The sequence below is a fragment of the Zingiber officinale genome, chromosome 4B, assembly GCF_018446385.1.
Source record: "Zingiber officinale cultivar Zhangliang chromosome 4B, Zo_v1.1, whole genome shotgun sequence".
NCBI classification, from domain to species: Eukaryota; Viridiplantae; Streptophyta; class Magnoliopsida; order Zingiberales; family Zingiberaceae; genus Zingiber; species Zingiber officinale.
In genome coordinates, this window is record NC_055993.1 from 68,899,890 (window position 1) to 68,921,804 (window position 21,915).

Consider the following 21,915-nt stretch of genomic DNA (forward strand, 5'->3'; position numbering starts at 1 on the left):
AAGTTCAAAGAACTAAAGAATCAAAGTAAGAAGTACCCATCTTATGTGGAGATCGAGCTAACCGTCTTCAATCAATGTCCTGCAAATCACGTGATGTACAATTTAGTTAATTTCATAAACAACATCAACTAAATCGAAACCCAACTTAATTAGGGGAAAACCCTAATCCAACGAATCTCAATTCACCTAAATCTATCAAAATTCCCAACTACCTTTCAAGAGCCAATACTAAGAGCAAAAACCATATTGGGTTCACACCTCAACCTACTAGATTAGACCACAAGTTCATTGCTAACTCAAAAACAAGGATACCACAGAACAAACCTCCAATCGCAATCGCGCTATCCCATAGCTATCTGAAGAAACAACTCATCAACGGAATACATCACACAACACCCACAATTATTCGATGAACGAAAACAACAATCAAATGAACCCATCACTTCCAAGCAGACATGTGTGTCTTCATTCAAGGTTCGAATCACCAATAGTCGGATCAAAACTTTTGAGGAAAAATTGGAAAGAGCAAAACATCATCTCAACTAACCGAGACCACCTAGACCTCTATCCCGAATCCAAACCATCGAGCAAAAACCATCCGAACACCAAATTCACTCACAAACACCTAAATCGGCAGCATACCTGTTTCGCATAACATGAGCCAAGCAGCATCGAATTCAATCAAAAGCCCAGAAGCCCAAATCCGTTCGTGAAACCCAGAAGGCATCTCAAGAGGAAGCAGGACATCAAGATCCGTCTAGTGAACGCACATCTTAGACGAGCAATCAACCTCACCTAAATTCCTAACCCATACCTCATGGATATCGTATCAACATAAGGGAGAATACTTGCCGGATACGTTGGGGCACAACACGGAGGGAAGAGGCTGAAGGCTGTGGCTCTTCGGCTTGGTGAGGGGAATCGCGAGGAAGGGGAGTAGCGCAATGAAGGAGAGCCTGGCAGCTGGGGCTTGTCGCAACCGGCAATGGTGTGACATCTCTGGTGCTGGCGTGAGGAGAGGCCGGCGGCGTCCGAGGTGGTTCGGGGAAGATGCGACGGTCAAGGAGAAGAGGGATGGGAGAGGGCACCAACGAGATGGCCTTCAACTGCTCTCCGGTGAATCTCGTTGTCGGCGACAGTGGAGGTGGGGGAGGGCGACGCGAGGAAGAAGAGAAGGGGTGAGATCGGCATGGGAAGAGGAGAGGCGTGCGCGTGAGGATGCTAGGGCATGGCAATTTAGGTTTTTATAATATAAACTTAGGTTTAGATAAATTAAAACCTAAGTTTATTTCTTAATCAATTGCCATAGTTGGGTATTCCAAACGGACCTTTTCCAAAACCTATAATTTTATCCCCTTAAAATACGTCATACGAGTTTCAATTAAATTCCAGAAAATTCCTAAAAATTTCATTAAAATTATTTGTCAAATAACTTTATTATTTAAATATTATTTGGGTACCGTATTTCACAGGAAGCTTCCACTGTCACTTCAGACATATGCTCAACCCGTTAAGGTAATTATATCAGGGACACTTTACTGGCATGTCTCTTTAGGGAAAACTTGGGATAACGTGCCCGCTTTAAGAAGCATGCACACACGCTACAGGAGTCCTATATAAAAGGAGGTCCAGGTAGCGGCGGAGGTATACTTTTCTCGCGATTTCTATTGTTGCGCTACAGTTCTCTTTGCTTCTTGATTCGCCGGAGATTGACTTGAGCGTTGGAGGGTCATCATCGGGGACCCCTTCCCTGGCTCGACACTGACGCTTCTTGTGTTGCAGGCGGGAGCAAAGTCCACTGGAGGTCAGCTAGAGCGCCACGTCCCCAACATCCGTCCTTTCGACTTTCAGACATGATCAATTAATAATAAATCTATCAAGTGCACTTTTTTGGGATTGAATAAATTCTTCTATCTTTCTTTTTTATATACATTTTATATATCCAGAATCATATTTTTTTATAGACATATTTATATTAAAATAATAATTACAAAGAAAATATAAGTCCCTACTATTTTATCAAAATAAAATTACTTAGAATTGAATTAACAATAAAACCTGATTTACGCTGTAATTTTAATTTGATGATATTTCAAACTTAAGCTATTACCTGCATAAATATAATAAGAAAATAAAAAATATTAAATTTAATTTGAATCGATAAACTACATATATAATAAATCAGATTATTGTAGTTAAAAAGTATTAAAAATCTATGAATCATATTTTATGATTTTTTAATTACATAAATCAGGTTTGTAATGTTAGTAATTTGCTTGCATCGAAAAATAAAAAATGGGGGAAAAATTTCATACAATTGTTAATAATCTATTTTTCTAACAATATGATTTATTCCATCTATAATTTATTATTTATACAAAACAATAAAGAATAAAAAAATATTACCGGATGGTCGAGGGAGGTGAAGGATGTCTTTTGAGATTATGAGAATCACCGATGAGACGACGAGGGAGAAAAAAAATAAAAGAATAAGACTGGAGCGAATGAGCGAGAATATGAGAAGAAGAATATGAGGAAAATAAAATGAAATTATGTGGTGGTAGACTGATAATTTTAGATAGATTTGTATATGAATATAATAATTATAATTAATATATCATTAATTAAAATTTCCATTGGAATTGATAAATGAATTTGACTGTTTGTGTGGAAATCGAGGGTCACGTATAAAAATTAAAATGGAATTGTTGGTGTGGAAATCGAAGGGTCACGTTTAAAAATTAAAATGGAATTGCCAACCGTTTTATCATTTGTGCATAATTAAATTTTAATTATTAAATATATTTAAAATTTTCTTAATAATAATAGGTCCTAATTTTATTGAGGCACTAGGCATAGGTCTTAATCTTAAGCCGGGTCTGCCTTTTTTTTATATCAAATATAATCTTGCTTGAAATTTATCCTTCCATGCCGATTTTTTTCAAAGTCGTAATCCTTCAAAGTAGCACTCTTTAATACCTCTTTAATGTCTTACGACAAAGCCTAAGCTCTCTCCCTACTCTATTGCAATCCACCGTATAAATACAAGAAGAGATATAGTAAAGCAGGAAAAAGTTCGTATTGAACTTGCCAATATAAGAACATGAAGAGGAAGGAGAGAGATAAGATGAGATCTATGATGAGGCGACGTGCATTTGTCTTCTCGGGATGGTCTAGTAACTAACACATCAGGTGTTGTCATCATGAGGTATGAGGTTCGAATCTCGACATAGTCGAGGTAAATGTCTCCCTTATGTGCTAGTCACTATTCGCAAGACTAGTAGTCGTCCGTGATTTACTTTTTCCGTGTTGGCTCTGGGACAGATTAGCGAAGGTACTGGGGGTGAATGTATTCACCTTTTGTCATCATGAGATGACGTGCATCCAAACTATATAAATAGCTTTTGATTTATAAATCTTAAATTGTGACTCGAATGTATCAAAAAATGACATATGGAGGAAGAGGATTTAAAAGATTGATGGGAGGAGTAGAAAGAAAATAATACTATTTTTAATATTTTTTAATAATTTTAGAATTAGAATGCTTATTTTAATAAATAAAAAAAATACGACGGCTTCGCTAAAAACCATAGTATATATGAATATTGAAGAAGGACAATTAATAAATAGCTGGTGGATGGTCGATTCGGTTCATTACTTCATTGGACCAAACCGAGTAAAAACGCTTCGGCTCCATGGACGACTCCGCCGGCACGCTTCTTCCGCCCTTGTTCTTTTACCAGACGGAGAAAACACAACGACCGATTCTTGTTTTCCTTAAAAAAAGTCCAACCTACTCGCTCTCACGCAACCACCACTTTCCGTACTTCCTCCCTGGTTTCGAATTGATTCCCACAACCTGTTCCCGACAACCGAGCGGGCGGAGGAACAACCTTCTCTGCCACCATGGACGGCAACCAATACCCTCCTCCTCCGCCGCTGTACGGATATCCAAATCCTTATCCTCCTCCTCCTCCCTATGACAATTTCGCATCACCGCCGCCGGCGGATCCCTATCTCTACCATTTCTCCTCCTTCTCATCACCTCCACCGCCGTACCCTATTCCCCAACTCAACCACTCCGGATCCTCCTACTACCAGGCGCCTCCGCCGCGCTCCTATCCTCCGCCTCCACCGCCCTCCTACCCTCCGCCACCGCTGCCGCCGAATAATTCTTATGATCCCCTGCTCAGCTCGCGACCAGATGCCCCGCCTTATGTATTCCCTCACTCTGATTCCTTCTACCCCAACTCCTCCAGCTTCCATTACCCTGATGCCTCTCCCTCAGCCTCCAATCACCGCCCTTTCGCTTCCCCCTCCGCTCAATCCTCCTTCTCCTCCTCGTCTTCGTCGATCTACCCCATCGATGACCTCCTCGCCAACGTACGGCTCCATGATCAGCCGCCTAGCGCGCCTCTCGATTCGGCTTCGCCGCTTCCTCAGCCGGGAACCTATGGATATCAGCACCAGTCCTCCTCGGGGAGGTTGTCGTACGATTCCACTCAGGCCGGTGGGTCACAGCATGGGGCGATCGTTCCTTTCTCAGGATCTTCGCAGGGTGGTGCGTCGCTGAAGGTGCTGCTGCTCCATGGGAACCTGGATATCTGGGTGTACGAGGCGAGGAACCTTCCCAACATGGACTTGTTCTCTAAGACTGTGACCGACATGCTCGGGCCGCGGATAACGAGCGTCGTAAGCGGGAAGGTGGAGCACATGACCTCGATAACCAGCGACCCCTATGTGACCATAGCAGTGTGTGGTGCAGCAGTCGCCAGGACATATGTGTTGAGTAACAGCGAGAATCCTGTTTGGACGCAGCATTTTAATGTCCCAGTAGCGCACCACGCGGCCGATGTGAAGTTCATCGTCAAAGACAGTGATGTCGTTGGGGCGCAGCTCATTGGCACGGTTTGTGTTCCAGCAGAGGAGATTTACTCCGGCCAGAAGGTGGAAGGAACTTACCCAATTCTTGGTCCGAATGGGAAGCCATGCAAGCCTGGTGCTGTCTTGCGATTATCAATACAGTATTTCCCAATGGACAGTCTCAGCATTTATCATGGCGGAGTTGGTGCGAGTCCTGACCATGGCGGTGTGCCTTGTACCTATTTTCCCCTCAGGAAAGGTGGGAAGGTCACACTTTATCAGGATGCTCATGTTCCCGATGGTTGCCTCCCGAACGTGATGCTGGGAAATGGTGCAAATTACGTGCATGGAAGGTGCTGGCATGATATATTTGATGCAATAACCCAGGCACGCCGCTTGATATACATTGTTGGTTGGTCAGTTTTCCACACAGTCCGTCTGGTAAGGGATGCTGATTATTCATCAATTCCAACGCTAGGAGATCTACTTAAGTCAAAGTCACAAGAAGGAGTTCGAGTCTTGCTTCTCATATGGGATGATCCAACATCAAGGAACGTCCTGGGCTATCGAACAGTAAATATCCACTCAATTTTCTATACTTATTACTACATGATGAATAATATTGCTAATCCATGCACCTGTTTTGTTCACTCTGATTAATTTGGTTGATTATCTTAATACCTACGTGTTTCAACAATCTCATTTAGAGAATAGAACTCAATGAATCTTACTAAACTGAAAGATGACTGTATAGGGAGATTGCAGCCACTTTAACGACTCCAACCCAAACAAAGTCAGAAATAAATTTAAAATATTCTATGAAATAGAAAACTCTATAGGGAAAGGAATTGATCAAACAGAATAAATCTTATATTATCTATGCATGATAATTACCCCCAAAATTGCCAAAACAACTTTTTCTCTTAAATAAAAGGCTCTACCAAAATAAAATTTTACAAAGTATAAAGCTTTTAAATTTTCTTCCTAATTCGCATCATTCTTCCAGACCAAAGAAAACTCTACTTTGAATTGTTAGCATTTTCAATTTGATGCCATTTCCAAGGGTAAAGAATAGTATTGACACCAATTTGATAAGTCTTGACCTTTGAGAAATATAATGCCTTTAATATCTTCTTCTTTTGACATCTCTTCCATTGAGTGATTAATATATACATCTTTATTATTCTTTAAGAACAAAACTTTGACTTTATTGACATTTTCTTTCTTTTCGGTTGCCCCTTCCAATGAATAAAATCAACGACCGATCATCAGGTGAGAAATGCATCTACATCTTGATAGTAGCTATGGCATGTATGATAATGCGAAGGATGAGATTGCTGGCAAAGACTAGAATGTCTTTTGCATTCTTTAATTTGGAATTGAACTAATGTTTAAATAAATAAGTTAAATTAATTTTTTCCACACATGATTAAATAAATTGGACAAGAAATTTGGAACAATTCAAATGTATAAATGCAAAATGACAATCTACCATATCATTAAATATTTTACAATAATCATCATCACAACTTTTTTCTTGGCATCGACATGCCTCTTATATCAACTTAGTAAAAATTTAGCTTTGCGACAACTAGTATATAGGAAAATTGACTATCTAGGTTGATGGGCTTTAGAGTCATAATCAAATATAAAAGAACACATGGCAATGAAAGTCTTAAATTGAATTATTAGTTATTTATTGAGATAAAAACAAGGTTTCCTCCTTCTTATGAACCTTAGATAACCCTCTTTATCTTTTTATATATTATTGGTAACTAAAAAAATATTAAGTATGATCTTTATATATTTATTAGTAACTCTCTAACACTTTGCCTTAAGTTGGGTTGAATATATTGTAGAGACTAATGCAAAGATTATTGGATTTATATGTTTGTAAAATGACACATGTGGAGAGAAGATAGATCTAACTTAAAATGCCTATAGAAGGACACAGAGAAAAGAGATGAGCAAAAATCAAAAGGGCGCCTATCATTTGCATTTTCATCATATGGGCGCCCCATTTTCAATTAAAGTCAAATGGGTGACCTATTGGACTCCCAAAATATACTTGTATTATCTGATCACTCGACCATGTAAAAGTTAGCATGTAGCTTCTACAATATGTAGAAGCTGGTTGCTAGCTTCTACACGGTGTAGAAGCTACATTCTAGCTTTTACACTATTAGAAGCTACATGCTATCTTCTACAACGTATAGAAGCTAGTTGCTAGCTTTTACAACATGTAAAAGCGAGCAACTAGCTTTTATAATAGTGATTTTATATCATTTTGATTTTGCTTCTCTAAGTGATAACCTGTTTAAAATAAAATTTCAATGAGCAAAACAACTGACGGAGACTCCATGACACTCATTACATTTATTATTTGATTGCGATCAACCGTGTAGAAGGTAGCATGTAATTTCGACACGTTGTAGAAGCTAGCATGTAGCTTCACACCCTGTAGAAGTTGGTTGCTAGCTTCTACAATAGTGACTTTATATCATTTTGATTTTGCTTAACTTGATTAAAACAACATTTCAATCTATAGGGATTCACACTCATTACATTTCAAATGAATATTATCTGATCACGATCTGTCGTGTAAAAGCTAACATATAACTTCTACACTATGTAGAAGCTGGCAACTAGTTTCTACATGACCGAGTGATTAGATAATGCAAGGGTATTTTGGACAATTCAAGTTAAATGGGGCGTCCATTTGACTTTAATTGGAAATAAGGCGCCCATTTGACGATTTTGCAAATGATGAGCGCCCTTTTGATTTTTTTTCCCAAAAGAGATCATATCCATGAAATAACACATGTGGAGAGGAGAGATGAGATAACACAATGAGAAGCAGGGCATAATATCTTGAGATTCATGGAATCACACATGCAAAGAGAGAAGACAAATTGGCTTGATATGCACAAAATGACCCTTACGTAAGGGCTGAGCTAGTGATGAAGATACATGAATGACACATGTGCAAGTGCTAAGCTAACAACAATGTTTTGTGGAATGAACTCATGTAGACGTGAAAAGACAAGCTAATGTCTTCTTAGTAACACTACTTGATTTGGACAAATTTAGGACTTTGGATCCCACGAAGGTCACAAGCAAGAGGAATGTTAGTGAAGATTGTTGTACAAAGAGATGCATAGGCAGGCAATGAGTAACAGGGCAATGTGTTATGGATGAGGAGGGTAATGCGACGACAAGGCAAGGGATGACATGAAGTGATAGTGAGGTGCTGAGAAGAACAATCAGAGGAACATGTTGAGTAGAAGGGCATATAGGGAGGAACGTGCAACACAATAATGACGTGCTGAGAAGAGGAACACAGAGGATTGTAGTGAGGATAAGAGTGTATGAAGAAGATCACATGCGAAGGAAACACCAGAGGGAAAAACATGGTTAGAGGCAAAGGCGTGGTCGTGCAGGTGGATTTATGCGAGCAATAAAGGATGCTTTTGGGCACTGCAATGTAGAGGGTGACAAACGTGTGTGGTATGGAGGAGGCGTGTTGGTAGAGGTGGATTGTGCCAATCTAAGTGCTAAATATGCAAGAGTTCGCGTTGCAAGATTCGATTGTAACGTATCGACAAGGACCGCTATATTTCCATGAGACCTTAGGTGTAATGTTAACTAGGCAAAAGTTCTCACACCATAAGTTGTATAAGAACAAATATATGAAAACTAATAATAGTAGATTTGGTTTTTTCCTAGGAATCAGATTGGGAATGAGAATCATAGTATTATGGAATGAGAATGGATATGAGCATGAATATCACTCTTAAAAATAATGTTTAGTTAGTTAAATATTTTCTATTGGAATAAACTAAAATATTCTTTTTTTTCCCTTAGAGGAAAATAAGAGAAAAAATTAGATATGAGAGAAAGTTGGATGTGCGAGAAAAATATGGTGAGAAAAAAAGTGTGATGAGAGAAGATGAGGAGAGAGAAAATATGATGTGAGAGAAAGTGTGATGAGAGAGAAAATATGATGAGAGTGAAAGTGTGATGAGAGAAAATGAGGAGAGTGTGTGTGATGGGAGAGATTGAGGAGAGAGTATGATGAGAGAAAAATGTGATGAGAAAAAAATAAGGAAAGAAAGTGTGATGGGAGAGAAAGCACAGTCAGAGAGGATGAGGAGAGAGAAAGTGTGATGTGAGAGAAAGTATGATAGGAGAGAATGAAGAGAGAGAAAGCGTGATGAGAGAAAATGAGGAAAGAGAGTGTATGATGGAGAGAGATTGAGGAGAGAGAAAGTATGATGAAAGACAAAGTATGATGAGAGAGAAAAGAGAAAATAGAAAAAAAATATGATGAGAGAGAACAAAGCGAGAAAATGATATAAAAGAAAAATTAAACAAATATATTAAGAGTATTTTCATCAAAAACTTAATTCTCATTCTCATTCCCATTAAAACCCAAGGGAGGAGGTGAGTTTCATCAATACCCAAGTTTTTTGGTTTCATTCCAAAATTTTAGTTTCATTCCCATCAACCAAACACAATGTTTGGGAATGAATCCATTCCCTTATTCCCAAACCTCTAAACCAAATGCCACCTAAGATTTGGAACATGAAATATAGGAACCCTCACTAGTAAATCAATGAATGTAATAAATATAATGATTAGGAGCAGAAGTAGTATTTTGTGTGTATAAGGGACAAAATGGGTAGGTGAGAAGGTAAAACTGATAGAGAACTTGAGTTTTAAGTTATGATACACAGGAAAGAGTAAAGCAAGAAATGAAGTGGGTATTGTTATAGATAGTTTGTTAAAGGATGAAGTTGTAGGAGTAACTAGAAAAGGAGATAGAATTATAACCCTCAAGATAATAGTGGCGAAATAAACTATGAACATAATTAGCGTATATGCACCGTAAGTAGGATTAGATGAAACTACTAAATCAATGTTTTGGGGTGACTTATATGAAATATTATAAAATATTCTGCCAAATGAAATGATTTTAATAGGTGGTAATCTAAATGGGCATGTCGGAGTGAAAAATGAGGAATATGAGAGAGTTACATGAGGTTATGGGTTTAGAACGAAATGAGGAAGGAAAAACTATATTAGATTACGTTTTTTTAAGGAAAAGAGAAGAACATTTAGTCACGTTCAAAAGTGAAAATAATAAATCACAAATTAACTTTATTATGGTTAGGAAGAAAAATAAAAAGATTTGTAAAGATTGCAAGGTCATCTATGGAGAAATCTTAACTACCTAACATATGTTAGTAGTGTTGGATATACGCCTCAAGCATAATATCAATAGAAAGAAAATGTATACGACTCATAAAATTAAGTGGTGGAAGTTAAAGGATGGGAAACAAAATATATTTAAGGAGAAGGTAGGAGTATAAGTATTAGATGAAATATACGGTGATTCTAATACGATATGGGATAAGATGGTATTAAAGTTTGAAAATAGTAGTTAAAAGTGTACTCAGTGAGTCAAAGGGACACACCACTAAATAAGGAATCTTGGTGGTGGAATGAGAAAGTATAAGAGAAAGTAAAGGAAAAATAAATAGCTTATAAGGAATTATATATTTGTAAGAATGAGAAAAAACTTAAAACAAATATACAATAGCTAAGAAAAAAGCTAAGAGAGTAGTGAATGAAGCAAAGAATGAAACTTTTGAACGATTATATAAAAAAATAGATATAAAAGAAGGGGAAAGAGACATTTATAGACTAGCTAAAGAGAGAAAAAGGAAGACAAGAGATCTTATCCAAATAAAATATATAAAAGATGAATGTAATATGTTTCTAGTAAACGATGGAGAAATAAAAGAGGATTTTCATCAACTTTTTAATGAACGTTTAGGTGACCAACTTAACTTAGGTAATTTAAGTAGCTTAAATGAGCATAGAAATTTAAATTTTTATCGTAGAATTCAAACTTCAAAAGTAGAACAAGCTTTAAATGGGATGCACAATGGAAATGCCGTTGGACCAGATGATATTTCGATAGAGATATGGAAGTATATAAGGAAACAAAGTATTGAATGACTTATAAAATTTTTTAACATGATATTAAAAATAAAAAAATGCCTGATCAATGGAGAATAAGTAGTCTAGTTCTCTTATATAAGAACAAGGAAGACATAAACTTGTGCAAACTATAAGGATATTAAATTAATGAGTACCATGAAACTTTGTGAAAAAGTAATAAAAAAAATTAAGGAGACCATGGTAACCGAAAATCAATTTTGGTTCATGTCTGGAAGGTCGACTATAGAAGCTATACATCTTCTTAGACAATTAATTAAAAAATATCGGAGCAAAAATAAGATCTACATATGGTATTCATTAACTTAGAAAAAGCTTATGATAGAGTCCAAAAAGAAATTATATGTAGAATTCTAGAAAAGAGAGGCGTTAGCGTAACATATATTAAACTAATTAAGGATATGTATGAGGATGTAATGACTAGAGTAAAAATTTCAGGCGAAGTAACTGAAGCATTTTCAATAAATATAGGGTTACATCAAGGAGCAACTATAAGTCCCTATTTTTTTACACTAATTATGGATGAACTTATTGCATATATTCAAGACAGTATCGTGATACATGTTATTTGCAAATGATATTGTTTTGGTAGATGAAACATGTGAATGAGTAAATGCTAAATTAGAATCTGGGCGGGAAACACTAGAAGGGAAAGGTTTTAGGTTTAGTAGAATAAAGATAAAATATATGGAATTTAAGTTTAGCAATATTAGATATAATACACAATTGTTAAGATAGGAGATGACGAGTTGCCTAGAACCGAGAGCTTTAGATATTTAGGATCTTTTTTGCAAAATGACAGAGGATTGAGATATATGCCTTACATAGAATACAAGCAGGTTGGTTGAAATGGAGGAAATCGTTGGATGTTTTATGTGACCGTAAAGTACTTCTAAAATTTAAAGGAAAATTTTACAAAACCGTAGTTAGACTTGATATGTTATATGGAGCTGAATGTTGGCTATGACTCGAGTACATGAGTAGAAGATGAGAGTTGCAGAGATGAGAATGTTAAAGTGGATGTGTGGACATACGAGAATGGACAGAATAAGAAATGAGAGTATTAGAGAGAAAGTTGGAGTTGCATCTATTGAGGGAAAACTTTGAGAAACATGTTTAAGATGGTACGAGCATGTATTTAGATGACCAATAAATGTTTCAGTTAGGCGATGTGAAAATATGACAAACATGCATATCAAATGAGGAAGAGAAAGACAAAAAAAGACTTCAACTATAAAATAAGATAAAATTTATTTAAATATAGATGGTGATATAGTTGGAGATAGAGCTCAATGGCGTAAAAGAATCCATGTAGCCGACCCCACCTAGTGGGATAAGGCTTGGTTGTTGTTGTTGTTGTTGTAGCATATAAATGATGGTTAATTAGCAAAAACAGTCCATGTTTTATTCAATTAATAAGGTATACATGAAATGCTAGGATTTTGTCAATAAAACTAATCAAATGTATGAATATTAATTAACCAACAGATTAAACAAAAATAATTTCAAAAAAAGGTACAGCTGTTTCATTGCTGAACCATTTTTTTTTCTCTTTTGCTAATACATGTCGCTGAAGAATAACTTAGACTCATGGCTTGTGAGTTGAAGCCATGCAAAGGTGGCATTGATCTAAAAGCAGATCATGGTGGTGACTAAGGATGCACGAGAGAGGCCCACAAAGGAATAGCAGAAGCCTTGCTGGCTTCACTGCATGTTGAAGTGGGTACAGCCTACTTTAGTGGCTGAAGGTTGCAGCCCATAACTTGATGGATGGGAGTGGGTTGGAGGAAGAGGGAGCTTTTGATGAGGCTCACTATGGTGCAGATTTGGAAACTCAATGGAAGAAGCAATGCTTAGGAAAGATTAACACATGCAGACTGAGGCTGCAAGGGATAGGAGGGGGGGTTCTGTGAAGGTTTCAGTAGATGTCAGAGTGCATTGGGTTGCAAGGCTTATGTCGGATTTGCTGCAGGTCTAAACAAAGATGTCAATGTTTAGGATGAAGTTTGCAGTGTTTTTGTAAGGAGTGAGGGAGAGAGAAGTTAGGAGCTGGGTTGTAGTTCGGCGAGGGACGATAGCAGGCGAAGGGTTCTCTGAAGGTTTCAGCAGATGTCATAGTGCATCGATTTACAAGACTCTGATGTCGGATTTGCTTCAGGTCTAAACAGAGATGCCAATGTTTGGGATGAAGTTTGCAATGTTTTTTTAAGGAGACACTAGTGTCATGGATTGTGAGGGAGGGAGAAGTTAGGAGCTGAGTTTGTAGATCAGTGAGGAATGATTTCAGGTTAAGAGGAAGAAGCATAGGGTCGGGCCTTGGTCTAAACAAATCAGTGGAGGAGGAGCGCCTGGGATTGGGTTCTACTGAAAATCAAGAATTTGGCTCTAATAACATGATGCAATACGAGGAACAAGAAAAAAAACTTGCAAAGAGCAATATTATTAAATTGGGGAAAATGGTTAGCATGGGGGATTGGAGCCCCTTTTAAAAATCCCAGCCCTCACAAAATTGAAAATAAATTAAAAAATATAGACAAAAAACCCTATACCTAAAGAACTTGTCATGACAGTTAGCAAATAAAAAATTACTAAAATAACTTATCCTCCTAAATAAAATCAATTTACCAAAATAAACTTTTACAAAGTTTGAAACTTCTACAAAGTTTGAAACTTTTAAAAAATTAAATTCCTTTGCTTCCTAATTTGAATCACTAAGAACTCACAATTCGTTGGAACAGTTAAAATAATGAATTGAATCCAATTTCATACTTTTAATGAATATCTTTGCTTGCAATGATATAACTAAGCAATTTAGTAGTCTATTAATTGAAAATATGAAAATACCAATCATCATGAAAATGGCGGAATTCGAAATCCACCATCCAGTTCATTTACTACATTATTTATATGCCAAAACTCTAATTTAGTACTTCAGATATTCAGAAGAAATATGCAAGGACAATTCAGTAAAATGTTTTGATAACTGAAATTTCAATTCTTATTCGTCCAAAGAGTTTAGATTCTTGAGAGTTCATTTCTTGGGTATTTGAATTGTGTTCTTGTGAGACTTTACTGCAAAAGGTGCACTTATTTTGTGCTCCAAATTACAATTTTATACAATTTGATTCAATATTATAATAACCATATGATCCCACTTAGTGGGAAAAAGCTTGGTTGTTGTTGTTGTTGTTGTTGTATTACAATATGATCCTTCACTAGAATTACGAACAGTTCTAGAATTACTAAATTGGAATTATTAGAGTCATAATTGTATGTTGAATAGGTTTAGTCTTACATTGTGTAAGTACAAAATATAACTAAGAACTAAATTCGGGAATAAATCTTTTCAGCATATAATTATGAATAAAAATAATTTTTACACGAACCACTTTGGGTCTTTGATACTTGCATCGTCACTGAGAAATTCTCTGCATTGTGGTTCATGAGTCAGATATTCAGATTTCTGTATATATCTTTTTAATTGCATAATTCCATGTCATTTTTCCAAAAAGCTTCCATAGAGATTGCTTCAGTGGATGGTTTCTTTTGTATAAGAACATTCTGACGATCTTAGCTTATGCAGACTGGCATAATGGGAACCCGTGATGAAGAGACTCGTCGGTTTTTCAAACATTCTTCAGTGGAAGTGATACTTTGTCCCCGTTCAGCTGGCAAAAAACATAGCTTTGTCAAGCAACAGGTTACTCTACCAACTGAACTTTTTAGTACATCCACATAATCAAGTTTTCAGGTTGGCTTCAAAGTTCAAACATTCTTCAGAAATCAAAACTTTCTAACCACAAAATCAATTGTATGTAAGCTGAAGCAAGGATGTGGAAAATGCTTGCTTTGATAATGTTCAGACTCATGCATTGTTCTTTCAGTTCATGTTGTTTTGCTGACAATTCTTATCATGAACCTGTACTGTGCTTGTAGTTAACAGTTAACCTGGTTAAATGTTGGTGTATCATAGAAGCAATACTTTTTTGACTAATTGGATATTGATATAGTGCCATGATGCCAGGAAACCGGAACTATCTACACGCATCATCAGAAACAGGTGGTTGTAGATGTTGATGCTGGTTATGGAAAAAGGAAAATAATAGCTTTTGTTGGAGGTCTTGATTTATGCGGTGGACGATATGACACTCCTATACATCCTCTATTCAGGACATTACAAACACTGCATAAGGATGACTATCACAATCCTAATTTTGTGGTAAATTTCAATGCTTTCATGTTCATAATGGTGGTATTCATCTCTTTGTTTGGAAGCTGTTATTTTGACGACCTTTTTTTTTCCTATTGTATGGTTAACATTGTGCGTAGAGTTAACTTTTTTCTTTTCTTAAATACCTTGTCATTTCATACATTAAACTTAATGATTTCACCAAATTTTAAGTTTTTTAAACTAATTACTAAACTGTTATATCCATTTGTGCTCTTTATAATTGAAAATTGTTTGTGACAACTCTGAACACCCTTTTTGTTTGAATCTCAATTCCTTATAGAATGCTGATGAGAGTGGCCCAAGAGAACCATGGCATGATTTGCACTCTAGAATTGATGGTCCAGCAGCTTACGATGTTCTCAGAAACTTTGAGGAGCGTTGGTTAAAAGCTTCTAAACACCGTGGGATTAAAAAATTGAAATCACAAGATGATAAATTGCTTAAGATTGAAAGAATACCAGAAATTGTAGGGATTGCTGATTCATTATACATGAATGATAATGATCCAGAGACTTGGCATGTTCAGGTGAATTTTGTTTATTTCGCAGAGTTCTTATTTTATTTAATGACAGCTATACATTGTTCTTGTTCAAAATTTCAGATTTTCCGATCAGTAGATTCTAATTCTGTGAAAGATTTTCCAAAAGATCCAAGAGAAGCTACTATTAAGGTATATCTTTGAACTCTTGATTTGGAATCAGGATAGTCATCAGTCCTATCTGTTAATAAATTTTATCAAATTTCTCTAACAGAACCTCATTTGTGGGAAGAATGTACTGATTGATATGAGCATACATACAGCTTATGTACATGCAATTCGATCTGCACAACACTTCATTTACATCGAGAATCAGTACTTCCTTGGTTCATCTTTTAATTGGGATTCAAACAAAAGTCTAGGTGAGTGGCAGAAATTGCAGTATTTGAATTATTGTAGAAATTCCAATTTGGCCCCTTAAAATTTAAATGCCTAATTTACCCCTGAAGATAGCATATGTATCTCAATTTGGCCCTTAATGTTCCCAAACTGGATACTATGGTCTAACACTGGCCCAAATCTTTGGGAAAAAAAGTCAGTTATCTTACAGGATCTTGCACAATAATTGTATAGAGCAATATTGACTTTTCCAACTCTTTCAACTGATGTTGGAATTAAGAAGAGTATAATAATTATTGAACCTTATAATTTTGCAACTGTCACCCTTGCCCATCCTTTGCACTTTGCCCTAAGAATTCCAGTATTATGCATTGTTCTCTCATCCCCATTGCTTCCATTTCCTATACCTTTGTCTTTATAACCACTGCATGGCATTGCCCATGATCAGCATCCTCTCCCTAAACACTATGCCACAAGTTTAGCAAATTTACTTTGATTTTCCTCTACTTGATCGAGCCTTATTGTATAAGGCCAAATACAAGATTTTATAATTAAATTAGGATTTTCTTTTTGAAAGTTTAGACTTTGTAGAGGTTTAGTTTGTAGATCTTCTTGTTCAGGAGGATAGGATAATTTAGGGAGTTTTAAAAATTTATAATTATCTTATTTAAGGATGTAGCATAATTCTAGTAGATGTTTAATTTAATTTGAAATTTTCCTAATTTAGTTTACTTACTTAGTTTGATTGAGTTCATTTTGCTGTATAATGAATTGTTCCTAATTTAGTTTACTTTCTTAGTTTGATTGAGTTCATTTTGTTGTAGAATATTTGTTTTCAATTTTGTTTGAATTAGTTCCTAAAAGGAACCAATCCCGTGTTAGAATATCATTTTATTAATAAAATTTCTTTTTGTGAATTACGTTGCTTGTGTGAGAGTGCTTATTTTTTGCAGTGTAAGATTACTTTTCCTTGATGTATTAATTTATTATTAGAGCCTGGTTCCTGATTCAATGTTCAATATCTTATTTTATCTTACACTGTTTCATCCTACGCCCTCTTGCAACTCGACTAGCTACACCTTGAGTCCATCTATCAGTTCTTGATTTTGCTTGATTGGTGCCCACTAAAACACCAACATTTGATTGCAAGGAACCAAGTTTTCCATCTATCTCACGCAAATAGAGTCCATCTATCAATTCCAGTCTTGTTCCACTTCTTGCCTCAAGGAAGTGAATCTTCCTCCCCTTCCACCACCTCCCTAGAGGTTGCTTGAGCCGCTTCCCAAGAACCCAGCCACCAAGAGCTTCACCTTTGTGACTCTAACAAACCCCCCACATATCCTTCCTTTTCCACTTTTAGCGTACGATATCAACATCAAAATCCCCCTCTGACAGCAGAGAACTTTTGTTGACATCTCTGTATTGTTGCTTCAGTATCAACATACCAATTCTTCACCCTGCAGCTGTCCCACTTGCTGCCACCTAGCTGCCCTCTTGTGTATTTTCCCTAATTGTGCACCAACCAGAGGCAGGACTGAGGCTTCCTCCTAAATACAGTAGCATTGCCTTTTGACACTGGGCTTAGTTATGTGCCGCTAGAGTTTTAATTAGTTTTCAACAATAACTCGTGGCATCCCCCTTGCAGGACCTACAATAGCAGCTACTCTTACTGAAGCCTTCTGTGAGTTCGATTTTTTTATCCTGCTCACCTTACCTCCAAATCTGCTTGGACCCACGCCAACATCCTTAGGAAAATCTTTTCCTCTTCAAATTTTCTATTGTGAACATAACTATGACCTCCCACACTAGAAGTCTCCTCAAGGAATTTACCTTCCCATGCCATCTATCTTGAAATTCATGTGTCATCTGACTCCAAATCAGAATTGATCCTATTGGCTTCTGTTTACATAGATCTGCATAAGCTGTGTGATGATCATTGTAAATCACATGATAACCTCTTCCTTCTTCTCGCAACCTCGACATTGGTGAGTCCTCCCACACCACCACTGCAACAGGGACCTGTGAAGTTCCTCCAGAAAAGATGACCTAGATCTGTCATTGTACGCAATAATATTGTCCCTCCCGTGGTTGGCTCTTTTTGACTGGAGGCCTCATTCATGGAGGATGAGCACCATCTGCCACCAAATTGCAATTGTTCTAATTTCCTCTCAGACATTTGGTCCCAATACTTGTACTGAAATTTGTCTAAGAATTTTTTATCCTCTCCAAAACAAATTGCAAGTTTTAGGATCCAATACTAGCTAACAGATCCACTGTACAATTGGTTGCAAAGTTACAAGGAGGGATATCAAGTACAATGAATTTATTAGTTAGTTAAAACTTGAATCTGGTGACAACTCAACAATGGATAAACTCACATCACCACGGTAAATTTATTCCTCTCTTTTAGAAAATCAAAAGAGTTTCTGAATTTAATCGGTTTTTCTAGTAAAACTCTTGCATATCATTATATCTTATTCATAAAAGATAGCATCATGCATAATCTCTTTATTTCCACCCTCCTTTGACTGTTATCAATTATATTTCACCATATTATTACTTTGTAAACATTCAACATTAACAATATGCTTGATATGATGCATGGTTTAAATTCCCATGCCGTACCGAGTGGCATGAGCTAAACATCTCATTTTGCTCGCTAACTGGCACCAAGGTTTAAAATTTCGACCCGTGCCGAGGTTTCGGTCTCAGACCGGAACGGTACGGTTTCGGTATCGTATCGTGCCGTGCTAATACAGTTTCGGTATTTTTTATTTATCTATAGTAATTATAAGATAAATATGTTTATTGTGTATATAAAAATAAGTTGTATATTGATTTATTATAAGTTCTCAATTATTGAATAATTTAATATTGTTAGAAAAAATAATTAAAAATAATTTTATTTAAATAGAATTGATATATTAATAATTCAAATTAAAATGGAAGTATCTATAATAATAATAAATTAATACAAGATATTACTTTATATTAATAATAATTATATAAATTAACTATTTATTTATTTAATTAATTATTAATTAAATAATATATATTTTAAATAATAAAAACTATCAAGTAAAAAAATTTTAAAAAATAAAAAAAATATCAGAATATAAATATAATTTATTAGATTTTTTAAAAAAAAAGTTTAGAATTTTTTAAATTTTTTTTAAAAATTTAAATGAAATTTAAAATAATAAAAAATATATTAGAATATAAATAAAAATTATTATATATTTTTTAAAATTTTTAAATGAAATTTAAAATATTATTTTTTCAGAATATTAATTAATAAAATTTATTTTAATTTTAAATATATTTTTTATTTATTTTATTAGGATAATTTAATTAGGGCTTATAAAAGCCTCTTCGAAATATCACACATCCTCCACATATCCTCCTTGGGAATTCTTTAAATTAATTAAATAAAATAAATATTTATTAAAAACAGAAAAAAAAATTTAAAAAAAAAAACGCGCAGTACGCGATCGCGAGATCGCGCGCCGCGACCATCGCGGGCGATCCCGCGAGGGGCGTCCGGCGGCGCCGCAGACGTCGTCGTGCGCGACGCTGCAGAAGGCGTCGCGCACGACGCCTTCGGTGCCGAAGGCGTCGCGGGATGCCGCCGGAGGCGTCCTGCGTCTCCTCCGGCGCCGACGGAGGCGTCCCGCGTCTCCTCCGGCGACGCCGAGACGGGGACGCCCCCCGTGCCGGTTTCGGCCGCCCTACGGAACGGTAAAAACCGCCCGTGCCGGGCGGCACGAAACGACATTTGTAACCCTGACTGGCACAGTGGTGACATCAGCACGACCTGCCTGAGGTCCCACGACCATTACAGAGGCATCGCATGAGTCTCGCGGCCAATCGCAAAGGCCTTTACGAGCCCTGCGGAAGACTTGCACCAGCCACAGGGCTTGCGCGAGGTTGAGTTTTTTTTTATTTTCAATTTTGTTTTCTTGTAGTTATTTTTCTTTCAATTTTATGTTTTTAACTGATTTTTTATATTTTTTAATGATTAACATTGAATTTTATTATTATTTTTTCTTAAATATATAGGCAAAATTTCCTCTTTAAATTGATTAAAATAAAATAAATTTAAATTAAACCTACTCGATCCTAATCATTACATCTATATTTTAGTTAATCCTAAATTAATTTTTACTTAATTTTTAAAATATTAGTTTATGTTATCTTTACCATAGTTTAAAATTTCGAGCCATCAGAATTTCAGTTTATAACTCAACGATGTAGTTTATCGTGCTAATATGCTTTTGATATTTTTTAAATATAAAATATATTAATTGAAAATAAAAAATTTAATCTAAATATTAAAAAAATACACAAATGCCAAAATTTTTTTTTTTTTTTTAAAAAAAAGAATACGGGATCAGGGCACCTCCATGTGGTAGTGTTCTAAAAATCGGCCTAAGCAGTCGCCTAGGCACCAGCCAACCACATCGAAAAGATGCTAGTCGTCCAGCCTAGGCGGGATTAGGCAGCCCTAGGCATCGACTAATCGGTTGAATCGTCTAGGTTTGACGGAAATAGTGTAGGGTTTTAATGATTTTTTTTTTTTAGTTTGAGCTTTTAAATTTAAGGCACAATTAAAAAAAAACAGAAATGTAACATTTTTTTTATATTGGGCTTAAGTTTTATAAGCCCTAAACTTTGGTCCAACTAGAAAATCAATTTGTTGGCTTGCCCTAGCGATTAGCACCAAACTTCATCTTCATCGTACTAGGAACCAGAGTTAGAGAAATCGGAGCAAATGAAGAAGCCCACATTTATGAGAAATCAGAGAGTTAAAACACTAGAGAAATTGATTTGAAGGAAGATTTGTTGTTTGATCTTTCCTTAACTGATCGACTTGGAAACGATTGAATTGAAGGTTGGATAAAACCTTATCTTTTGAAAACGTCATTTCATCATAGAATCCCGAAGAAGATCTAGGTGAGAGAACTTCACAAGGATGATTTTGCATCCGAAGAAGAAGAGGAGGTTAATGATGATATTGAGTGTGTGTCCGATGAAGAACAAGTTGTTGAAAATTATGAAAAAGAAGTAGAATAAATTTGTGATATTTTATTAGTTATGTAATTTTGAACTCATTTTAAATTTGATTTTTTTTGTGTTGGAATTGTAGAATGTGGTTTATTATGTAATTTATGTTGATACTATGGAATCCGCCTATCGGCATCTAATCCCTTCCTAAGCGGCCTAAGCGCTGGTCTGGCGCCCGACTAACGCCTAGTGAATTTTAGAACATTGCCGTGTGGTAAATAAATAAATAATATATATATATATAGTTTTATTAGACTTTGATTAAACCTATTTAGATTATCCTAGTTAGGAATTGATTGAAATTATTAACCTAAATTTTATTTATTTTTGTATGTTTTTCACCTCGCAGTCACGTGCGTCCCCCGCCGTGACCTGCGGAGGTTGGGAAGGTCACTGCGGCCTCGCCACGACTCATGGAGGTCCCCTCCGCAGTGTCGATGCCTGGGGGAGGGGGGGGGGCAAAAGTAAATTTTGTTCGTTTCGTCGACACAAAATGGATTTTTAAACTATGATCTTATTATAAGACTTTCAAAATGATATATATGAACTCTTGAACCGTTATATTAGCCAACATCGAACTAGGGACTAAATATTTTTCTTTTTCATCAAGTTAGAAGATTTGCATATCCTAATGTATCCTAATGAAGTCCACATGCATAGGATATAGGTTTCTCAAATTAAATATGGTTGGGTCACCGTTTGATAAAATCTATATTTAAATGATTTTCCTTTTTGGCCAGCAACATAATATCATAGAAGAATAAGAAAAAAATTTTGGTGGGCATGCTAAGTTGGGAGACAAAACATAAATAACTACATTCGTTACTTGTGAATGGATGTGTCTCAAAGATTTTTT

The 21,915-nt window shown here is 36.0% G+C and overlaps 1 protein-coding gene across 1 annotated transcript in view; it reads left to right on the top strand.

Moving 5' to 3' along the window:
• The first annotated feature begins 3,667 nt into the window (after nucleotides 1–3,667).
• Nucleotides 3,668–21,915, top strand: part of LOC121975129 (phospholipase D gamma 1-like) — a 37,401-nt gene continuing 19,153 nt past the window's right edge. The window contains exons 1-6 of the mRNA XM_042526552.1: nucleotides 3,668–5,436; nucleotides 14,471–14,587; nucleotides 14,912–15,106; nucleotides 15,399–15,644; nucleotides 15,720–15,788; nucleotides 15,871–16,018. Coding sequence (XP_042382486.1) covers nucleotides 3,907–5,436; nucleotides 14,471–14,587; nucleotides 14,912–15,106; nucleotides 15,399–15,644; nucleotides 15,720–15,788; nucleotides 15,871–16,018 — 2,305 coding nt within the window. The 5' untranslated portion in view covers nucleotides 3,668–3,906. The remainder of the gene's footprint in view (nucleotides 5,437–14,470; nucleotides 14,588–14,911; nucleotides 15,107–15,398; nucleotides 15,645–15,719; nucleotides 15,789–15,870; nucleotides 16,019–21,915) is intronic.